Below are 22,500 nucleotides of genomic sequence, written 5' to 3' on the forward strand. Positions count from 1 at the left end.
TTTTCATCTTTGCTGGGCTGGATTAAACTGTTTTGGATGCGATAGCTGAACAGTGTCCACTTAATAATATAGGCGGCGGTCGGGGGGGGGGGATAATTAAAATGAAATTCAAGCATAAAGCTACAGTACGGAAAGATCGATTGATAGTCGTTTTATTTAAACTATTATATACATTGGAGAGACATAACAAAATTAAGATTCATAGTCTGCTTGAGTGCGAATGCTCTCACAGAAATAGGGATATTGCTTAACGACAAGAATTGTGTTTGAAAGAAAAAGGGAATCTTTTGAGGACGCATAAAATGTTTAACTTGACCCCGAAACACCTGCTACGGTGAGAGTACATTCTTCCGTTATGTCTTTTCAAAGAGGAGCCATGAGAATGATCCGTCGATTGATTTTCAAAGTAGCCCATAGCACTATAAAGTTTACAAAGAACATAATTTGTGTTTTATCTACCTGCTTGTAAAATTTGAATAGGCTTTGTCGACCGGGCTTTCTACACCAAAATTATAATTGTTGTGCCTTTTACCGCTAGACCCTTTTTTCTTCACGTGATTGCATCTGATCGCAAATGAATGCTGTTGCAATGAGACTATACACGTTTGTAAACCTTTCGAAAAGGAATCTCCGCCCATGACAGAATCTACTCATACATCCCCATATTATGTTTCCTCGAATCTCAAACGTTAGGGTTCTTTTTTTTCTTTCTTTTCTTCAAACTATTGAGAACCATCCACAAGCCTCTACGTAACCAGAACACACAGTTATTGTCTGCGATCAGCTGCGATCAGTTGCAATCAAATGGGATCGTATGCGCTCTGTTCCTTGTATAGAAGATTTTCAAGCTTTCCGCATCTCTCTCCCCAGCCACATTTATAATTTTTCATCTTTGCTGGGCTGGATTAAACTGTTTTGGATGCGATAGATGAACAGTGTCCACTTAATAATATAGGCGGCGGTCGGGGGGGGGATAATTAAAATGAAATTCAAGCATAAAGCTACAGTACGGAAAGATCGATTGATAGTCGTTTTATTTAAACTATTATATACATTGGAGAGACATAACAAAATTAAGATTCATAGTCTGCTTGAGTGCGAATGCTCTCACAGAAATAGGGATATTGCTTAACGACAAGAATTGTGTTTGAAAGAAAAAGGGAATCTTTTGAGGACGCATAAAATGTTTAACTTGACCCCGAAACACCTGCTACGGTGAGAGTACATTCTTCCGTTATGTCTTTTCAAAGAGGAGCCATGAGAATGATCCGTCGATTGATTTTCAAAGTAGCCCATAGCAATATAAAGTTTACAAAGAACATAATTTGTGTTTTATCTACCTGCTTGTAAAATTTGAATAGGCTTTGTCGACCGGGCTTTCTACACCAAAATTATAATTGTTGTGCCTTTTACCGCTAGACCCTTTTTTCTTCACGTGATTGCATCTGATCGCAAATGAATGCTGTTGCAATGAGACTATACACGTTTGTAAACCTTTCGAAAAGGAATCTCCGCCCATGACAGAATCTACTCATACATCCCCATATTATGTTTCCTCGAATCTCAAACGTTAGGGTTCTTTTTTTTTCTTTCTTTTCTTCAAACTATTGAGAACCATCCACAAGCCTCTACGTAACCAGAACACACAGTTATTGTCTGCGATCAGCTGCGATCAGTTGCAATCAAATGGGATCGTATGCGCTCTGTTCCAAGTATAGAAGATTTTCAAGCTTTCCGCATCTCTCTCCCCAGCCACATTTATAATTTTTCATCTTTGCTGGGCTGGATTAAACTGTTTTGGATGCGATAGATGAACAGTGTCCACTTAATAATATAGGCGGCGGTCGGGGGGGATAATTAAAATGAAATTCAAGCATAAAGCTACAGTACGGAAAGATCGATTGATAGTCGTTTTATTTAAACTATTATATACATTGGAGAGACATAACAAAATTAAGATTCATAGTCTGCTTGAGTGCGAATGCTCTCACAGAAATAGGGATATTGCTTAACGACAAGAATTGTGTTTGAAAGAAAAAGGGAATCTTTTGAGGACGCATAAAATGTTTAACTTGACCCCGAAACACCTGCTACGGTGAGAGTACATTCTTCCGTTATGTCTTTTCAAAGAGGAGCCATGAGAATGATCCGTCGATTGATTTTCAAAGTAGCCCATAGCAATATAAAGTTTACAAAGAACATAATTTGTGTTTTATCTACCTGCTTGTAAAATTTGAATAGGCTTTGTCGACCGGGCTTTCTACACCAAAATTATAATTGTTGTGCCTTTTACCGCTAGACCCTTTTTTCTTCACGTGATTGCATCTGATCGCAAATGAATGCTGTTGCAATGAGACTATACACGTTTGTAAACCTTTCGAAAAGGAATCTCCGCCCATGACAGAATCTACTCATACATCCCCATATTATGTTTCCTCGAATCTCAAACGTTAGGGTTCTTTTTTTTTCTTTCTTTTCTTCAAACTATTGAGAACCATCCACAAGCCTCTACGTAACCAGAACACACAGTTATTGTCTGCGATCAGCTGCGATCAGTTGCAATCAAATGGGATCGTATGCGCTCTGTTCCAAGTATAGAAGATTTTCAAGCTTTCCGCATCTCTCTCCCCAGCCACATTTATAATTTTTCATCTTTGCTGGGCTGGATTAAACTGTTTTGGATGCGATAGATGAACAGTGTCCACTTAATAATATAGGCGGCGGTCGGGGGGGGGGGATAATTAAAATGAAATTCAAGCATAAAGCTACAGTACGGAAAGATCGATTGATAGTCGTTTTATTTAAACTATTATATACATTGGAGAGACATAACAAAATTAAGATTCATAGTCTGCTTGAGTGCGAATGCTCTCACAGAAATAGGGATATTGCTTAACGACAAGAATTGTGTTTGAAAGAAAAAGGGAATCTTTTGAGGACGCATAAAATGTTTAACTTGACCCCGAAACACCTGCTACGGTGAGAGTACATTCTTCCGTTATGTCTTTTCAAAGAGGAGCCATGAGAATGATCCGTCGATTGATTTTCAAAGTAGCCCATAGCAATATAAAGTTTACAAAGAACATAATTTGTGTTTTATCTACCTGCTTGTAAAATTTGAATAGGCTTTGTCGACCGGGCTTTCTACACCAAAATTATAATTGTTGTGCCTTTTACCGCTAGACCCTTTTTTCTTCACGTGATTGCATCTGATCGCAAATGAATGCTGTTGCAATGAGACTATACACGTTTGTAAACCTTTCGAAAAGGAATCTCCGCCCATGACAGAATCTACTCATACATCCCCATATTATGTTTCCTCGAATCTCAAACGTTAGGGTTCTTTTTTTTTCTTTTTTCTTCAAACTATTGAGAACCATCCACAAGCCTCTACGTAACCAGAACACACAGTTATTGTCTGCGATCAGCTGCGATCAGTTGCAATCAAATGGGATCGTATGCGCTCTGTTCCAAGTATAGAAGATTTTCAAGCTTTCCGCATCTCTCTCCCCAGCCACATTTATAATTTTTCATCTTTGCTGGGCTGGATTAAACTGTTTTGGATGCGATAGATGAACAGTGTCCACTTAATAATATAGGGCGGCGGGGGGGGGGGATAATTAAAATGAAATTCAAGCATAAAGCTACAGTACGGAAAGATCGATTGATAGTCGTTTTATTTAAACTATTATATACATTGGAGAGACATAACAAAATTAAGATTCATAGTCTGCTTGAGTGCGAATGCTCTCACAGAAATAGGGATATTGCTTAACGACAAGAATTGTGTTTGAAAGAAAAAGGGAATCTTTTGAGGACGCATAAAATGTTTAACTTGACCCCGAAACACCTGCTACGGTGAGAGTACATTCTTCCGTTATGTCTTTTCAAAGAGGAGCCATGAGAATGATCCGTCGATTGATTTTCAAAGTAGCCCATAGCAATATAAAGTTTACAAAGAACATAATTTGTGTTTTATCTACCTGCTTGTAAAATTTGAATAGGCTTTGTCGACCGGGCTTTCTACACCAAAATTATAATTGTTGTGCCTTTTACCGCTAGACCCTTTTTTCTTCACGTGATTGCATCTGATCGCAAATGAATGCTGTTGCAATGAGACTATACACGTTTGTAAACCTTTCGAAAAGGAATCTCCGCCCATGACAGAATCTACTCATACATCCCCATATTATGTTTCCTCGAATCTCAAACGTTAGGGTTCTTTTTTTTTTTCTTTTCTTCAAACTATTGAGAACCATCCACAAGCCTCTACGTAACCAGAACACACAGTTATTGTCTGCGATCAGCTGCGATCAGTTGCAATCAAATGGGATCGTATGCGCTCTGTTCCAAGTATAGAAGATTTTCAAGCTTTCCGCATCTCTCTCCCCAGCCACATTTATAATTTTTCATCTTTGCTGGGCTGGATTAAACTGTTTTGGATGCGATAGATGAACAGTGTCCACTTAATAATATAGGCGGCGGTCGGGGGGGGGGGATAATTAAAATGAAATTCAAGCATAAAGCTACAGTACGGAAAGATCGATTGATAGTCGTTTTATTTAAACTATTATATACATTGGAGAGACATAACAAAATTAAGATTCATAGTCTGCTTGAGTGCGAATGCTCTCACAGAAATAGGGATATTGCTTAACGACAAGAATTGTGTTTGAAAGAAAAAGGGAATCTTTTGAGGACGCATAAAATGTTTAACTTGACCCCGAAACACCTGCTACGGTGAGAGTACATTCTTCCGTTATGTCTTTTCAAAGAGGAGCCATGAGAATGATCCGTCGATTGATTTTCAAAGTAGCCCATAGCAATATAAAGTTTACAAAGAACATAATTTGTGTTTTATCTACCTGCTTGTAAAATTTGAATAGGCTTTGTCGACCGGGCTTTCTACACCAAAATTATAATTGTTGTGCCTTTTACCGCTAGACCCTTTTTTCTTCACGTGATTGCATCTGATCGCAAATGAATGCTGTTGCAATGAGACTATACACGTTTGTAAACCTTTCGAAAAGGAATCTCCGCCCATGACAGAATCTACTCATACATCCCCATATTATGTTTCCTCGAATCTCAAACGTTAGGGTTCTTTTTTTTTCTTTCTTTTCTTCAAACTATTGAGAACCATCCACAAGCCTCTACGTAACCAGAACACACAGTTATTGTCTGCGATCAGCTGCGATCAGTTGCAATCAAATGGGATCGTATGCGCTCTGTTCCAAGTATAGAAGATTTTCAAGCTTTCCGCATCTCTCTCCCCAGCCACATTTATAATTTTTCATCTTTGCTGGGCTGGATTAAACTGTTTTGGATGCGATAGATGAACAGTGTCCACTTAATAATATAGGCGGCGGTCGGGGGGGGGGGATAATTAAAATGAAATTCAAGCATAAAGCTACAGTACGGAAAGATCGATTGATAGTCGTTTTATTTAAACTATTATATACATTGGAGAGACATAACAAAATTAAGATTCATAGTCTGCTTGAGTGCGAATGCTCTCACAAAAATAGGGATATTGCTTAACGACAAGAATTGTGTTTGAAAGAAAAAGGGAATCTTTTGAGGACGCATAAAATGTTTAACTTGACCCCGAAACACCTGCTACGGTGAGAGTACATTCTTCCGTTATGTCTTTTCAAAGAGGAGCCATGAGAATGATCCGTCGATTGATTTCAAAGTACCCCATAGCACTATAAAGTTTACAAAGAACATAATTTGTGTTTTATCTACCTGCTTGTAAAATTTGAATAGGCTTTGTCGACCGGGCTTTCTACACCAAAATTATAATTGTTGTGCCTTTTACCGCTAGACCCTTTTTTCTTCACGTGATTGCATCTGATCGCAAATGAATGCTGTTGCAATGAGACTATACACGTTTGTAAACCTTTCGAAAAGGAATCTCCGCCCATGACAGAATCTACTCATACATCCCCATATTATGTTTCCTCGAATCTCAAACGTTAGGGTTCTTTTTTTTCTTTCTTTTCTTCAAACTATTGAGAACCATCCACAAGCCTCTACGTAACCAGAACACACAGTTATTGTCTGCGATCAGCTGCGATCAGTTGCAATCAAATGGGATCGTATGCGCTCTGTTCCTTGTATAGAAGATTTTCAAGCTTTCCGCATCTCTCTCCCCAGCCACATTTATAATTTTTCATCTTTGCTGGGCTGGATTAAACTGTTTTGGATGCGATAGCTGAACAGTGTCCACTTAATAATATAGGCGGCGGTCGGGGGGGGGGGGGGGATAATTAAAATGAAATTCAAGCATAAAGCTACAGTACGGAAAGATCGATTGATAGTCGTTTTATTTTAACTATTATATACATTGGAGAGACATAACAAAATTAAGATTCATAGTCTGCTTGAGTGCGAATGCTCTCACAGAAATAGGGATATTGCTTAACGACAAGAATTGTGTTTGAAAGAAAAAGGGAATCTTTTGAGGACGCATAAAATGTTTAACTTGACCCCGAAACACCTGCTACGGTGAGAGTACATTCTTCCGTTATGTCTTTTCAAAGAGGAGCCATGAGAATGATCCGTCGATTGATTTTCAAAGTAGCCCATAGCAATATAAAGTTTACAAAGAACATAATTTGTGTTTTATCTACCTGCTTGTAAAATTTGAATAGGCTTTGTCGACCGGGCTTTCTACACCAAAATTATAATTGTTGTGCCTTTTACCGCTAGACCCTTTTTTCTTCACGTGATTGCATCTGATCGCAAATGAATGCTGTTGCAATGAGACTATACACGTTTGTAAACCTTTCGAAAAGGAATCTCCGCCCATGACAGAATCTACTCATACATCCCCATATTATGTTTCCTCGAATCTCAAACGTTAGGGTTCTTTTTTTTTCCTTCTTTTCTTCAAACTATTGAGAACCATCCACAAGCCTCTACGTAACCAGAACACACAGTTATTGTCTGCGATCAGTTGCAATCAAATGGGATCGTATGCGCTCTGTTCCAAGTATAGAAGATTTTCAAGCTTTCCGCATCTCTCTCCCCAGCCACATTTATAATTTTTCATCTTTGCTGGGCTGGATTAAACTGTTTTGGATGCGATAGATGAACAGTGTCCACTTAATAATATAGGCGGCGGTCGGGGGGGGGGGGATAATTAAAATGAAATTCAAGCATAAAGCTACAGTACGGAAAGATCGATTGATAGTCGTTTTATTTAAACTATTATATACATTGGAGAGACATAACAAAATTAAGATTCATAGTCTGCTTGAGTGCGAATGCTCTCACAGAAATAGGGATATTGCTTAACGACAAGAATTGTGTTTGAAAGAAAAAGGGAATCTTTTGAGGACGCATAAAATGTTTAACTTGACCCCGAAACACCTGCTACGGTGAGAGTACATTCTTCCGTTATGTCTTTTCAAAGAGGAGCCATGAGAATGATCCGTCGATTGATTTTCAAAGTAGCCCATAGCAATATAAAGTTTACAAAGAACATAATTTGTGTTTTATCTACCTGCTTGTAAAATTTGAATAGGCTTTGTCGACCGGGCTTTCTACACCAAAATTATAATTGTTGTGCCTTTTACCGCTAGACCCTTTTTTCTTCACGTGATTGCATCTGATCGCAAATGAATGCTGTTGCAATGAGACTATACACGTTTGTAAACCTTTCGAAAAGGAATCTCCGCCCATGACAGAATCTACTCATACATCCCCATATTATGTTTCCTCGAATCTCAAACGTTAGGGTTCTTTTTTTTTCTTTCTTTTCTTCAAACTATTGAGAACCATCCACAAGCCTCTACGTAACCAGAACACACAGTTATTGTCTGCGATCAGCTGCGATCAGTTGCAATCAAATGGGATCGTATGCGCTCTGTTCCAAGTATAGAAGATTTTCAAGCTTTCCGCATCTCTCTCCCCAGCCACATTTATAATTTTTCATCTTTGCTGGGCTGGATTAAACTGTTTTGGATGCGATAGATGAACAGTGTCCACTTAATAATATAGGCGGCGGTCGGGGGGGGGGGGATAATTAAAATGAAATTCAAGCATAAAGCTACAGTACGGAAAGATCGATTGATAGTCGTTTTATTTAAACTATTATATACATTGGAGAGACATAACAAAATTAAGATTCATAGTCTGCTTGAGTGCGAATGCTCTCACAGAAATAGGGATATTGCTTAACGACAAGAATTGTGTTTGAAAGAAAAAGGGAATCTTTTGAGGACGCATAAAATGTTTAACTTGACCCCGAAACACCTGCTACGGTGAGAGTACATTCTTCCGTTATGTCTTTTCAAAGAGGAGCCATGAGAATGATCCGTCGATTGATTTTCAAAGTAGCCCATAGCAATATAAAGTTTACAAAGAACATAATTTGTGTTTTATCTACCTGCTTGTAAAATTTGAATAGGCTTTGTCGACCGGGCTTTCTACACCAAAATTATAATTGTTGTGCCTTTTACCGCTAGACCCTTTTTTCTTCACGTGATTGCATCTGATCGCAAATGAATGCTGTTGCAATGAGACTATACACGTTTGTAAACCTTTCGAAAAGGAATCTCCGCCCATGACAGAATCTACTCATACATCCCCATATTATGTTTCCTCGAATCTCAAACGTTAGGGTTCTTTTTTTTTACTTTCTTTTCTTCAAACTATTGAGAACCATCCACAAGCCTCTACGTAACCAGAACACACAGTTATTGTCTGCGATCAGCTGCGATCAGTTGCAATCAAATGGGATCGTATGCGCTCTGTTCCAAGTATAGAAGATTTTCAAGCTTTCCGCATCTCTCTCCCCAGCCACATTTATAATTTTTCATCTTTGCTGGGCTGGATTAAACTGTTTTGGATGCGATAGATGAACAGTGTCCACTTAATAATATAGGCGGCGGTCGGGGGGGGGGGGGATAATTAAAATGAAATTCAAGCATAAAGCTACAGTACGGAAAGATCGATTGATAGTCGTTTTATTTAAACTATTATATACATTGGAGAGACATAACAAAATTAAGATTCATAGTCTGCTTGAGTGCGAATGCTCTCACAGAAATAGGGATATTGCTTAACGACAAGAATTGTGTTTGAAAGAAAAAGGGAATCTTTTGAGGACGCATAAAATGTTTAACTTGACCCCGAAACACCTGCTACGGTGAGAGTACATTCTTCCGTTATGTCTTTTCAAAGAGGAGCCATGAGAATGATCCGTCGATTGATTTTCAAAGTAGCCCATAGCAATATAAAGTTTACAAAGAACATAATTTGTGTTTTATCTACCTGCTTGTAAAATTTGAATAGGCTTTGTCGACCGGGCTTTCTACACCAAAATTATAATTGTTGTGCCTTTTACCGCTAGACCCTTTTTTCTTCACGTGATTGCATCTGATCGCAAATGAATGCTGTTGCAATGAGACTATACACGTTTGTAAACCTTTCGAAAAGGAATCTCCGCCCATGACAGAATCTACTCATACATCCCCATATTATGTTTCCTCGAATCTCAAACGTTAGGGTTCTTTTTTTTTCTTTCTTTTCTTCAAACTATTGAGAACCATCCACAAGCCTCTACGTAACCAGAACACACAGTTATTGTCTGCGATCAGCTGCGATCAGTTGCAATCAAATGGGATCGTATGCGCTCTGTTCCAAGTATAGAAGATTTTCAAGCTTTCCGCATCTCTCTCCCCAGCCACATTTATAATTTTTCATCTTTGCTGGGCTGGATTAAACTGTTTTGGATGCGATAGATGAACAGTGTCCACTTAATAATATAGGCGGCGGTCGGGGGGGGGGGGGGATAATTAAAATGAAATTCAAGCATAAAGCTACAGTACGGAAAGATCGATTGATAGTCGTTTTATTTAAACTATTATATACATTGGAGAGACATAACAAAATTAAGATTCATAGTCTGCTTGAGTGCGAATGCTCTCACAGAAATAGGGATATTGCTTAACGACAAGAATTGTGTTTGAAAGAAAAAGGGAATCTTTTGAGGACGCATAAAATGTTTAACTTGACCCCGAAACACCTGCTACGGTGAGAGTACATTCTTCCGTTATGTCTTTTCAAAGAGGAGCCATGAGAATGGTCCGTCGATTGATTTTCAAAGTAGCCCATAGCAATATAAAGTTTACAAAGAACATAATTTGTGTTTTATCTACCTGCTTGTAAAATTTGAATAGGCTTTGTCGACCGGGCTTTCTACACCAAAATTATAATTGTTGTGCCTTTTACCGCTAGACCCTTTTTTCTTCACGTGATTGCATCTGATCGCAAATGAATGCTGTTGCAATGAGACTATACACGTTTGTAAACCTTTCGAAAAGGAATCTCCGCCCATGACAGAATCTACTCATACATCCCCATATTATGTTTCCTCGAATCTCAAACGTTAGGGTTCTTTTTTTTTCTTTCTTTTCTTCAAACTATTGAGAACCATCCACAAGCCTCTACGTAACCAGAACACACAGTTATTGTCTGCGATCAGCTGCGATCAGTTGCAATCAAATGGGATCGTATGCGCTCTGTTCCAAGTATAGAAGATTTTCAAGCTTTCCGCATCTCTCTCCCCAGCCACATTTATAATTTTTCATCTTTGCTGGGCTGGATTAAACTGTTTTGGATGCGATAGATGAACAGTGTCCACTTAATAATATAGGCGGCGGTCGGGGGGGGGGGGGAATAATTAAAATGAAATTCAAGCATAAAGCTACAGTACGGAAAGATCGATTGATAGTCGTTTTATTTTAACTATTATATACATTGGAGAGACATAACAAAATTAAGATTCGTAGTCTGCTTGAGTGCGAATGCTCTCACAGAAATAGGGATATTGCTTAACGACAAGAATTGTGTTTGAAAGAAAAAGGGAATCTTTTGAGGACGCATATGTTTAACTTGACCCCGAAACACCTGCTACGGTGAGAGTACATTCTTCCGTTATGTCTTTTCAAAGAGGAGCCATGAGAATGATCCGTCGATTGATTTTCAAAGTAGCCCATAGCAATATAAAGTTTACAAAGAACATAATTTGTGTTTTATCTACCTGCTTGTAAAATTTGAATAGGCTTTGTCGACCGGGCTTTCTACACCAAAATTATAATTGTTGTGCCTTTTACCGCTAGACCCTTTTTTCTTCACGTGATTGCATCTGATCGCAAATGAATGCTGTTGCAATGAGACTATACACGTTTGTAAACCTTTCGAAAAGGAATCTCCGCCCATGACAGAATCTACTCATACATCCCCATATTATGTTTCCTCGAATCTCAAACGTTAGAGTTTTGTCTTTTTCTTTCCTTCAAACTTACCCTACAACATTGAGAACTATATCCACAAGCCTCTACGTTACCAGAACACGCAGTAATTGTCTGCGATCAGTTGCAATCAAATGGGATCGTATGCGCTCTGTTCCATGAAACTCATGTGAGCGAGAAAACACACATGTATTTGTGTTTATTTATTCAAATATTGTTTCTTTATTAAAGTTTTCCAGCAAGACAAAGTGTAAGTTGGTTTGTAACTTTGTAAATTGTACAACTCAGATTAAAACATGGAGATACAGTGAGTTCAAACATTCATGTATTTGATTATTGTTTGTTTTTTGGGGTCAGATTTGACTCATTTCAGACTCAACAAATGGATACAAACATACACTTGGAACAATCCCCAGGACTGAAACAGGAATGAAGAGCATATTTTATGAAGCGGGCCAGTTTAGATACAAATTTTGTAAAAGGCTATGATTTGAACCTAATGCATGCAAAAGTGTCTGGCTGTCTTTTCCTGTGTCAGTTTCGGTCCCTTCTTTGGTTAGTAAAGAGACCACTTTGTGCCCGGGACCACCTGTACAATTTGTCAACAATCTTCACATTGCTAGCAAGTTTTACAGGCAGTTGAAAAACCTCATCAGCTGGGAAGCAGAGAGTGTTGTCTCAACACAACATTGTAAACCATGGATTAGTATAAGGTGAAAAGATATGAATGGAATGATGTCGATGAAACACATGTATTAAAGCATTAAAAACTGAGAAATAGCAGCCCAAAGAGGGCGAGAAAAAAAAGAAGAAAAAAGAAACATTCAAAACTGAAAAATATCTGCTCAAAAAGGGCGAGAAAAAAAAAAAGAAAAAAAAAAAGATGATTATTTTCCGACCGACCCATGTTTTAGCACCTAAGGCACAATATATTTTTATTTTTTAGGCCTCATAGTTAATTACGTCACGGATTTATACAATTGGCATTCGGAATGTCGCCAGAATGCCCCACTCAGAATCTATTGTTTTGTTAGAACAGAATATAAAACAATGAAAATACAATTTACAAACAAATATGTAAGTTTTAATAAGTGAACCCATAATTATTTACAAAAATTTAAGTACAAAATAGAATCATAGTGACAAAGTGAGGTGGAGAAGAAGAAAAAAATCTCACTTTTTATTTCTCTATAGCGCAAGTGATATTTTCTTTATTCGTTTCTTTCTTTCCGTCGGCTTTTTTGTCATGAAAGCCGGTAATATCAGCGACACTTAATTGTTTTCACCAATCTCTTTCTCTCACTTTTTATTTCCCTAGTGCCAGTGATATTGCAATTCATTTTCTTTATTTATTTCCGACGGCTTAAGTTTTATCATGAAAGCCGGTAAAATCAGCGATATTTAATCGTTTTCGCTTCTATCTCTCTCACTTTTTGTTTCTCTAGCGCAAGTGATATTTGAATTAATTTTCTTTATTCATTTCTTTCTTTCCGTCGGCTTAATTTTTGTCACAAAGCCGGTAATATCAGCGACAACTAATTGTCTCCGTAGGGGCAACAAAGTCTTGTCGATAATTATTGTTTTTAGATCTCCGTAGGGGCAACAAAGACTTGCCGATAATTATTGTTTTTAGATCTCCATAGGGGCAACAAAACGTTGCAGATAATTATTGTTTTTAGATCTCCGGAGGGGCAACTAAACCTTGCCGATAATTTTTGTTTTTAGATCTTCGGAGGGGCAACAAAACCTTGCCGATAATTATTGTTTTTAGACCTCCGTGGGAGCAACAAAGTCTTGCCGATAATTATTGTTTTTAGATCTCCGTAGGAGCACCTAAGTCTTGCCGATTATTATTGTTTTTAGATCTCCGTAGGAGCAACAAAACCTTGCCGATAATTATTGTTTTTAGATCTCCGTAGGGGCAACAAAACCTTGCTGATAATTATTGTTTTTAGATCTCCGTAGGGGCAACAAAGTCTTGCCGATAATTATTGTTTTTAGATCTCTTGAGGGTCAACAAAACCTTGCCGATAATTATAGTTTTCAGATCTCCGTAGGGGCCACAAAGTCTTGCCGATAATTATTGTTTTTAGATCTCCGTAGGGGCAACAAAGCCTTGCCGATAATTATTGTTTTTAGATCTCCGTAGGGGCAACAAAACCTTGCCGATAATTATTGTTTTTAGATCACCGTAAGGGCAACAAAGTATTGCCGATAATTATCGTTTTTAGATCTCCGTAGAGGCAACAAAACCTTGCTGATAATTATTGTTTTTAGAAGTAGAAAATTAAAAAATAGCAGGCATGCATGATCAAGATAATCTTCAAAAAGGGAAAACAATCAACGTATTAATGAGGAAAACAAAATTGAAACGGGAGAGATATTTTTAAAACACCCCCGCTTTTTACCGCCGTTTTGAACGGAATCGAGCGCTTTTGTAATACTGCCGTACAGAATATCGCGCCTCTTTTCTGCCGTAGAGGACAGTATGCGCATTCAGTGATAACGCATAACAAGAGCGCGCGATCGCGCTCATAGTCGCGCATTTTGAGCGCGATCAATTGCGTGCGATCAGTGTGACGTTGATCGCAGGCGGAACTGTATGTCAATCAAACATTGATTATCTAATAGAAATTGTGCAGGTGGAGTAAAAAGGCTGGGGGTTGTTCTAAACTTGAAATGTCTAAAAGCATTTTCTCCTTTCATTGTATTGTATTGTATTGGTTTGGTTTATTGGGATAAAATAATCATCGAACATGCATGCTGCTAAGAGCTGAAGTTGTTCAATTTAAGAGTAACTAGATGGAATTTTGACTGCGCGCAGTCGAAAATGATGCCTCCGCCATAGAGCAATTTAAACAAGTTTGGAGTTTAAATCTCCAGTGGTTCTTGAGATATCATGATAACAATCTCAATGTATGGAATTTCATAAGTTGACCTCTGTGACCCTTGACCTTTGACCTACGTGCTCCAAAATCTAATCAGATTGTCTTCCTATGGTGATACACACTATCATTAAGTTTGAAGTTTAAATCTCCAGTGGTTCTTGAGATATTATGATATGGTGATACATACTATCATTAAGTTTGAAGTTTAAATCTCCAGTGGTTCTTGAGATATTATGATAACAATCTCAATGTATGGAATTTCATAAGTTGACCTCTGTGACCCTTGACCTTTGACCTACATGCTCCAAAATCTAATCAGATCGTCTTCCTATGGTGATACATACTATCCTTAAGTTTGAAGTTTTTACATCTCCAGTGGTTCTTGAGATATCATGATAACAATCTCAATGTATGGAATTTCATAAGTTGACCTCTATGACCCTTGACCTTTGACCTACGTGCTCCAAAATGTAATCAGATTGTTTTCCTATAGTGATACACACTATCACTAAGTTTGAAGTTTAAATCTCCAGTGGTTCTTGAGATATCATGATAACAATCTCAATGTATGGAATTTCATAAGTTGACCTCTGTGACCCTTGACCTTTGACATACGTGCTCCAAAATCTAATCAGATCGTCTTCCTATGGTGATACATACTATCCTTAAGTTTGAAGTTTAAATCTCAAATGGTTCTTGAGATATCGCGCTAACAAACTCAATACAAGGAATTTCATAAGTTGACCTCTGTGACCTGTGACCTTTGACCTACGTACTCCAAAATCTAATCAGATCGTCTTCCTATGGTGATAAATACTATTCCCGAGTCTTAAGTTTAAATCTTAAATGGTTCTTGAGATATTGTGATAACGGTCAAACGGGACGGACGTACGGATGGACAACCCGAAAACATGATGCCTCCGGCACCACCTTCGGTGGCGGAGGCATAAAAAGTAAACGGCATAAAATTCCCTCAGATAGGATGTTAATTGGAGGCCCTGTATAGAGGAGAGTCACCACCTTTGCACGTTAAGAACCCACGGCACAAATTGTATAAAAGTAGTGGAAACCTCGGTGTAGTGATCTACCTGCACACTCCCAATCACTTATACTGGGAAGAGAGACACGAGGGTTACCGTAATTCAGATCGCTTCTCGCCTCCCAGGCACAGGTGACGCCAAATACTTAATGATAATAATAAAGTACATTGAAAGATATTGAAAACTGAACAAGTATTGGGTATATTTAATTTTCATTTACCTCGTCGCAGCCATACATGAATTGGCAAGAGCTGGCATGCTTTGCGTAACATCGTCCGTATTCGTACAGGTCCTTGGATGTATACTTGACGCCACAGAGCGTCGGAATGCGCTTTGAAGAGAATATTTCTTTCACTAGAGTTTCCATAGAAACTGTGAATACAGATAGAATTAAAAAATGTAAACTACAGACTGATGGAAGCTTTAGTTTTAACTCTAGTATAGGATTCCAGTGAAACAATTGCTATATATCATTATCTTCACACATTTGCTCATAGACAATCAAATACAAAGTGTCTTGTAGCTTTATAAACATACACCAACCTTTCCATCTTGAACAAGTTTTTTATGAAATGAGGTTCTAAATTCTACATGGGTGGAAAGAGATGGTAAATTGCCATTTGGTCTACAACCAGTTCGTCTACACAGTCTAATATCATTTTATCTATTTTTCATTTGGTCTAATGACTATTTAGGCTAATAACTATTTGGTCTAATGTCCATTTGGTCTAAACTCCAATAAGTTTAATAATAATAACAATAATGGTGTAAACTTATAGACCGCACACACCGTCCAGGGACGCTCATGGCACTAGCTCAGCAACAGTTCTCATTAATACAAGTGAAGTAATATTTATTTGATATTAAAGTTTATTAACCATGTGGTCTATTGCTCATTTAGTTTGATTTTCATTTGGTCTAATTCCCAGTTTGTCTACTATCCATATGGTCCAATAACCATTTGATTATTAGTATTTATGATTGAAATAAACAGGGCCAAGGTGATAAGTTTGGGGTTCCCCAGAAAACAGGATAACACAGATATTGATCCAGCAGGATAACTGAATAAATGGATAACTTCTTATTGGTACTATCCACAAGAATAAGGGGCAATTCAACAATCTAAAACTTACAGGCATTACTACCAACCATTGATGGATTGTGGTAGTAGAAGAAAGGAGTTTTGGGAGCAGCCGCTGCTACCTGCTCCAAGAAATGCACCATACCCTCTGAAAACGAGATGAAAAATGTGAAACAAAGTGAGATTAGTTTTGTTTGTTAAAAAGATGTGCTTTTACATCACAGACTGAATTCCCAATCTTTTTCAAATACCGTAGTGTAACAAGCAAAATATTATGCTTGCATTTTAAAGGGCAACTTCATGTCATCAATAAAAGTACAGTGATGCAATGTATTAGTCTGCTATAACAGTCTGCTACAGAAAAATATACAGTAGCCACATACAATAGAAAATAGTACACATGTACAGTGTACACGTACAAAATTATGTATATTTACAACGGTCTCAAGTTTTTGTACCGGTATTAAGTAGATTACAAGGGGGGAAATGATAGCAACTATTTGAATGATAGCTTAAATTGTTGTTCCTCCTTTTCCCCCTCCCTCTCACCCCTCCCCAGGATTTCACTGATAATTTTAAATTGAAAATAGAAAGCCCTATATAGATGAGAAAACAGCGTCTCAGAGAATGATATTATTTTAAAGGATTATGATTCATTTTCATATCCTCTGTTCAGAGCTAGAAGAGTTTAACTCTGTGTTTGAATAAGCATTGGAGTTGATGCCCTTCTGGCTCCAAAAAAACATGTATAGACTTCAAATTATTCACTAGATGGATCTTCGACTGCGTGCAGTTGAAAGTGATGCCTCCGTCATAGAGCAATTTTACAAACCAAAATGGAAGAAATTTTTCAAATTCAAGTTCGGTTGTAATCCATTAACAGATTCTCAGAAGATCTTTGACCTCATGACCCCAAATGCAAGATACATACATGTCTAGCCAATTTGATGGTAATCCATCCATCGGTTTTAATGATAATGCAATCACAAGCTATTTTTGCATGATGAGCCCCATGACCTTTGACCTTTGACCTCATGACCCCAAAATCTAATCAGTTCATTGCCTGAGCAAGATACAAACATGTCCTGAGTTTGATGGTAATCTGTCCATCTGTTCTAATGATAATGTGATCACAAGCTATTTTTGCATACAAAATGAGCCATGTGACCTTTGACCTCATGACCCCAAAATCTAATCAATTCATTGGCTCTGCAAGTTACATACATGACCAAAGTTTGGTAGGAATCCATCAGTTGGTTCTTGAGATATTGCGATCACGAGAACAGGACGTACGGACGGTACGTACGGACGGACGGACAACCCGAAAACATAATGCCTCCGGCTTCTTTGTAACGGAGGCATAAAAACATTCATGGCCTGAGAGCCGAATTGCATTTTTTTTTCAAAGTATAATTCAGTGACAAAGTAAAATTACATGTAAAACATATGCATGATAACATTATGATATTAAAATCCATAAGTACTGCAGTATACCTACCAACATTTGAAGGCTTGTAGAAGAGGGGAGGTAGAGTTGATATGGCACTGGCTCCATGCTGTTCTGCATGCTTCCCCTACAACAAAAAAAGTCAAATTTCAAAATTCAAAAATTCTATTTCAAAATACGAAACAAATTCAAAATGTGAATTTCGTACATGTATATACAACATTTCAAATGTGGCCTACTGATTGAAATCTAAACATAAAAAACATCCAAACATTTTAAATGTGAATTTCATACATGTACAACATTTCAAATGTGGCCTATACTGATTGAAATCCAAACATAAAAAACATCCAAACATTTTGGTATTATATCACTCGATCACTAGAAACACAATAAATGAGGTGATGTACAGGTGATAATTAATATTATTTTTTATTATAACGTTTAAAAAAGATAACATATACATGTATCACAATACCAAAGGCAGATCAGTGTATTCAAAAGTGCAGGGGTTGGGGGACTTTTGGGAATCCTGTTGCATGCCCCAAGGCCTAAAATGGGGAGGGAGAACAGGATTTTTTCCCTTGGAATATACTTGTTATGCCCTAAACCTCTTTTTGTTTATCTCATACATTTTCCTTTCAAATTATAATGGGAAATTTAGCTACTATGCACCCCCCCCCCCCTCCCCCTCCTCCCAATTCACTTGCATGTACCGGTAGATACAATACTACCGTGTTTACACAGTGATCTGCCTCGAGGGTTGAAGCCGGGGTTGAAGTCGCGAGGCGTGTTGAACCCGGCAATTTTATGTCATGTGAAGGGGATCCTCGCGGCTTCAACCCGGCTTCAACCCTCGAGGCAGATAACTGTGTAAACACGGTATACATTAACATTACAATACTACATGTAGTTAACTAGAATATAAGCAACTACGATGGCTGCATGGCCTTGGAGGGATATTGATTAGTTTTAATTGCCCTAGCATGAATGATATTGCATTCATGTATTCATAGATTAAAATCAACCGCAGTACGCTCAGCAAGAAAATGTCATGACAACTGGTGATCAGAGCATAATAGGGGTATTATGTTGGCTAGGATTTAATGGAGCGTAATGGCAACTAGGCTAAAGCGGAAGTAATAATAAGTGCTTCTGGGAATGCCCATTATTACAATTTCTTTTAATCATTTGAGTTTACTGCTCAAAGATTTAGAATCGTATCGTGCTTGCTATAGATAAGTGCGGCATGGGTTTGTCACAGGCAATGAGTACGTTGCATAGCACATATAATATCCCAACCAATATAGGTAAGGCCAGCACTGCTAGTAGCTGTCATGGTAACATTGCGATAAACAGTCAGTGTGTCATATGACCTATGGATATTTGCATATATAATCAATGTCAAATGGTATGGTCTTAAATATAAACATCAAACAAGGAAAAAAGGGCGTCATTCATTTCTTTAAAACATGGTTTGACATACAGGCCTCTTATGATAATCAACATAATGTACAGGAACATACATGGATGCACATGTACATGAATGCCTTTACCCATGTAAATGCCCATGCATGCATTCATTGTCAGGGAAACTGACTGTGTACGTAAATAACAAACAAGGAACCACATGAATGTGTTCATGGATTAAGAGATAAAATCATCATAATATCATGCATGTTATTGCAGAATTAAGGCTATGTGAAAACAAACAAATTCATCTTAAAAAAGTATAAACCATAATCTCCCATATCCTCTTCTGCACATGCACCTACATTATTAAAACAATTGTTGCAAATAAACCTTCAAATGTAGAATTTTGGTGATGTACATGTAATGTTTCTTCAATGGAATTTTTTTTTTGTAAAGGGAGAGGTCAACCTGTTTCTGTTTAAGGAAGAAGTATGCAGCCATTTTTAAGATCCCCAACATATTGTTCAACTCTCCAATTAGATCTTGGGCGAGATTTAATTGCACCCACGGTATGCAAGGGCTAACGCAGACTTTTTGCATTGAATGTAAATTTGTACTTGATTGTAGGTCATGTTTGGATTTTCTGTTGACATACAAAATATAGCCTTGACCATCATTCTATTGTACATGCGATGTCTTCTAATTAGTACTTACTAATTCTTGTATGTCCTTCAAGTTGGCAGCTCCAACATGGACAATAACTGCCTGAAATCTGCATAAATCAATACACACACACAAACATAAGAAAAAAATATGTTCACAGACCTGCACAAATTGTGTACAGTATATCATTACAAAATCATTATCAAATGTTGCATGGTTTCACTGAAAGATACCATCATATGCATATGGCTATAAAGTGAAGAAAGCGCAGATTTTGTTGACATGTTATGTTTACCCATGACCTCAAGTTTATGCGTATCAAATATCATTCAGAAATGACAATGTATTACTGAACTATGGCCAATATTGGAAATTAACCAAATGGCGCCTAGATGACGTCACGCATCAGTAATAAAAAAAAATGTCTTTGTTAGGATCAATAATCATGCGTATGCCACATGCCATGATATTCATGGTCATGCACCACGCCATTAATGAGATATCCACCGGACAAGATTCATACAGAAAGAATTGGAAAAAAAAAAGAAACAAAAAAAATTCTGACGAAATCAATAGATGCTCTGCCATGCTTCGCGGTACATCACCTAATAATAATCCTCTTCTTTATACATACCTTGTTTTCCCTAGAGCTATCCATTTTACAGCCAGAGCCTTCCTTTCTTCAACAGTCATAGACATACCTTCTCCTGTGGTTCCATTCACTGTAGGCAAATTTAAGAATATATCGCAGAATTTTTCAATGACTTTATACCAAGACCTGGTTTAAGGGCCCCTTAAAGGGATTGGGTATCTTTAATTGCCTCAGATTCTTTAAAAAATCCTGGATTTAGCTCATGCTGCAATCATAATTATAAACCTTAAGGTCAGTCAGGAATCCCATGACTTATACAAGCTGATCGCCTGTTTGATTACCAAGATATTTATGATTGGAATTAGAAAGTGCCTGGGAGGCTATAAACTGAATCACTGTAACCCTAGGGCAGGGGTTCTCACACTTTTTCTTTGACAATCCAGATGTGATGATATGAAAGCTGTAAGATCCAAAACATGGGATGCCAATTGCCTGAAAATTCTTATGGTCGATCGTATACTCCAACTTATAAAGAAGAACAATGTACAATATGATTGCTGGAAATTAAGCTGGGCACGACTCAAGCATTACTCAATTTTGTTTCAGACTTAGACAATCTACTACTAAATTTTACAGTAATGATACATGTATACTGGAGATAATGAGGCTTGTTTCAAGTATATATCTGATCCAAGGCGAATTGTTAGTTTAAAAAAAACATATAGCCACCAGTGCTTCCACTCATTTAAATAGACTATATAATAGAACGCTGAATATCCTGGAATTTTTTGGATTTTCTTTACACTTTCAAAATGCCTCTTACGTGGATTTTTCATTTGGATGAAATTGCTATGGGGAGAACAAAATCATACGACTTCTCACACAGTACCAGATTATGAACTTTAAACTTTAAATTTTCCAAGCGAGTCTGCCTTAGGGCCCCTGGATAGCCGTTGTGAGAGATGAAAACTCTTTTTGCGCTGCCCCCATTGTGTGCTCCTTTCAAAGAGCACAAAAAACCCTCAGATGATACTGGACACAACATTCAATGGGATGAAAAAGGATTATAATCCTTCACCAACACTGAATAGGGACTCCTGCTATGATATTGTTGCATTTCTTCGCTCCAGTGATCTCGAGGTAGAAGAGAGCAAGAAATTGTGTAAATAATAAAAAGTCGACAGGCAGACGCTTTCTAATGCGGACTGAGCAAACTCTCTTCTTCATACATACAGGATAGACTGAATTTGTGACTTACCAAACACATAGTGAACACCATCAGCAGCTAGCTTGTCTGCATACTCTTCTAAGACGTCAAAGTTAATGTCACTATCAAAAGGAAAGAATAAACAGAGAGCAATGGAAATTAAATAAAAAAGTATGGGAAAAATATGATGTACAATGTAAGCAGGGGCGGATCCAGCTGGCGACAAGGGGGGGGGGGGCCAAATCTTGAGAATTTGTTTAGCGCCGATTCATCAAGCCGGTGAATAAGCGGGGGAGGGGGGTGATGGAGAGGAGAACCGCTAATTTCTATAATTATCTTCTTTGGGGCAGGGGGGGGGCAAGGGGGGCCCGCTTTTGTTTTTGTTTTTTGTTTTAAAAAAAAGTTAAATTTACATTATTATCCTATTTATTTTACCGTTTTGGGGGAGGGGGGGGGGGGGGGGGAGGGGCACGGGCCGGAGAAATCGCTACGCGGATCCCAGCCTGAATGTAAGTATTGGGTTAAGAAATCATTCTCTTTTCACAAACTTTTTCTTCTATCTCTGAGCAATGACATACAATATGATGTGAAACTTTCAAACATACATGTGCTACAGGGTGGTCAAACAAAAAAATTCAAACTTGTAAAATTGAAACCCAGAAGGAGTATGAACTGGGCTTGTGTAGGGGCTCTAAGGTTCTTAGATGCACTCTGACACAATCTGAGCAATTGTTTGGAGCATTTTCAAACAAATTTAATGACTAATATGTCATAAATGATATTAGTTGAGGAAGATTTTAAACCAGCGGTATCAAAATTCAAACCCTTTGCTGCTACATGTTAACAGCCCCCTTTTTGGGTCCCCCTGTACTGTGTATGTCAATAACAGTAAGATGAATATATTG

General features: G+C 37.8%; 1 protein-coding gene across 2 annotated transcripts in view; it reads right to left on the reverse strand.

Moving 5' to 3' along the window:
* LOC105444881 (N-acetylneuraminate lyase-like) overlaps nt 1–22,500 on the reverse strand; it is a 51,855-nt gene that overhangs the window by 13,420 nt on the left and 15,935 nt on the right. For both annotated transcript variants that reach the window (XM_030987102.1, XM_030987103.1), the window contains exons 4-9: nt 21,647–21,717; nt 20,431–20,518; nt 19,848–19,905; nt 17,772–17,847; nt 16,326–16,421; nt 15,413–15,564 (exon numbers count right to left, since the gene is read on the reverse strand). In XM_030987102.1, the coding sequence (XP_030842962.1) occupies nt 15,413–15,564; nt 16,326–16,421; nt 17,772–17,847; nt 19,848–19,905; nt 20,431–20,518; nt 21,647–21,717 (541 nt within the window). The remainder of the gene's footprint in view (nt 1–15,412; nt 15,565–16,325; nt 16,422–17,771; nt 17,848–19,847; nt 19,906–20,430; nt 20,519–21,646; nt 21,718–22,500) is intronic.

This window comes from Strongylocentrotus purpuratus, unplaced genomic scaffold (genome assembly GCF_000002235.5).
Source record: "Strongylocentrotus purpuratus isolate Spur 01 unplaced genomic scaffold, Spur_5.0 spur5_scaffold_16, whole genome shotgun sequence".
Classification (NCBI taxonomy): Eukaryota; Metazoa; Echinodermata; class Echinoidea; order Camarodonta; family Strongylocentrotidae; genus Strongylocentrotus; species Strongylocentrotus purpuratus.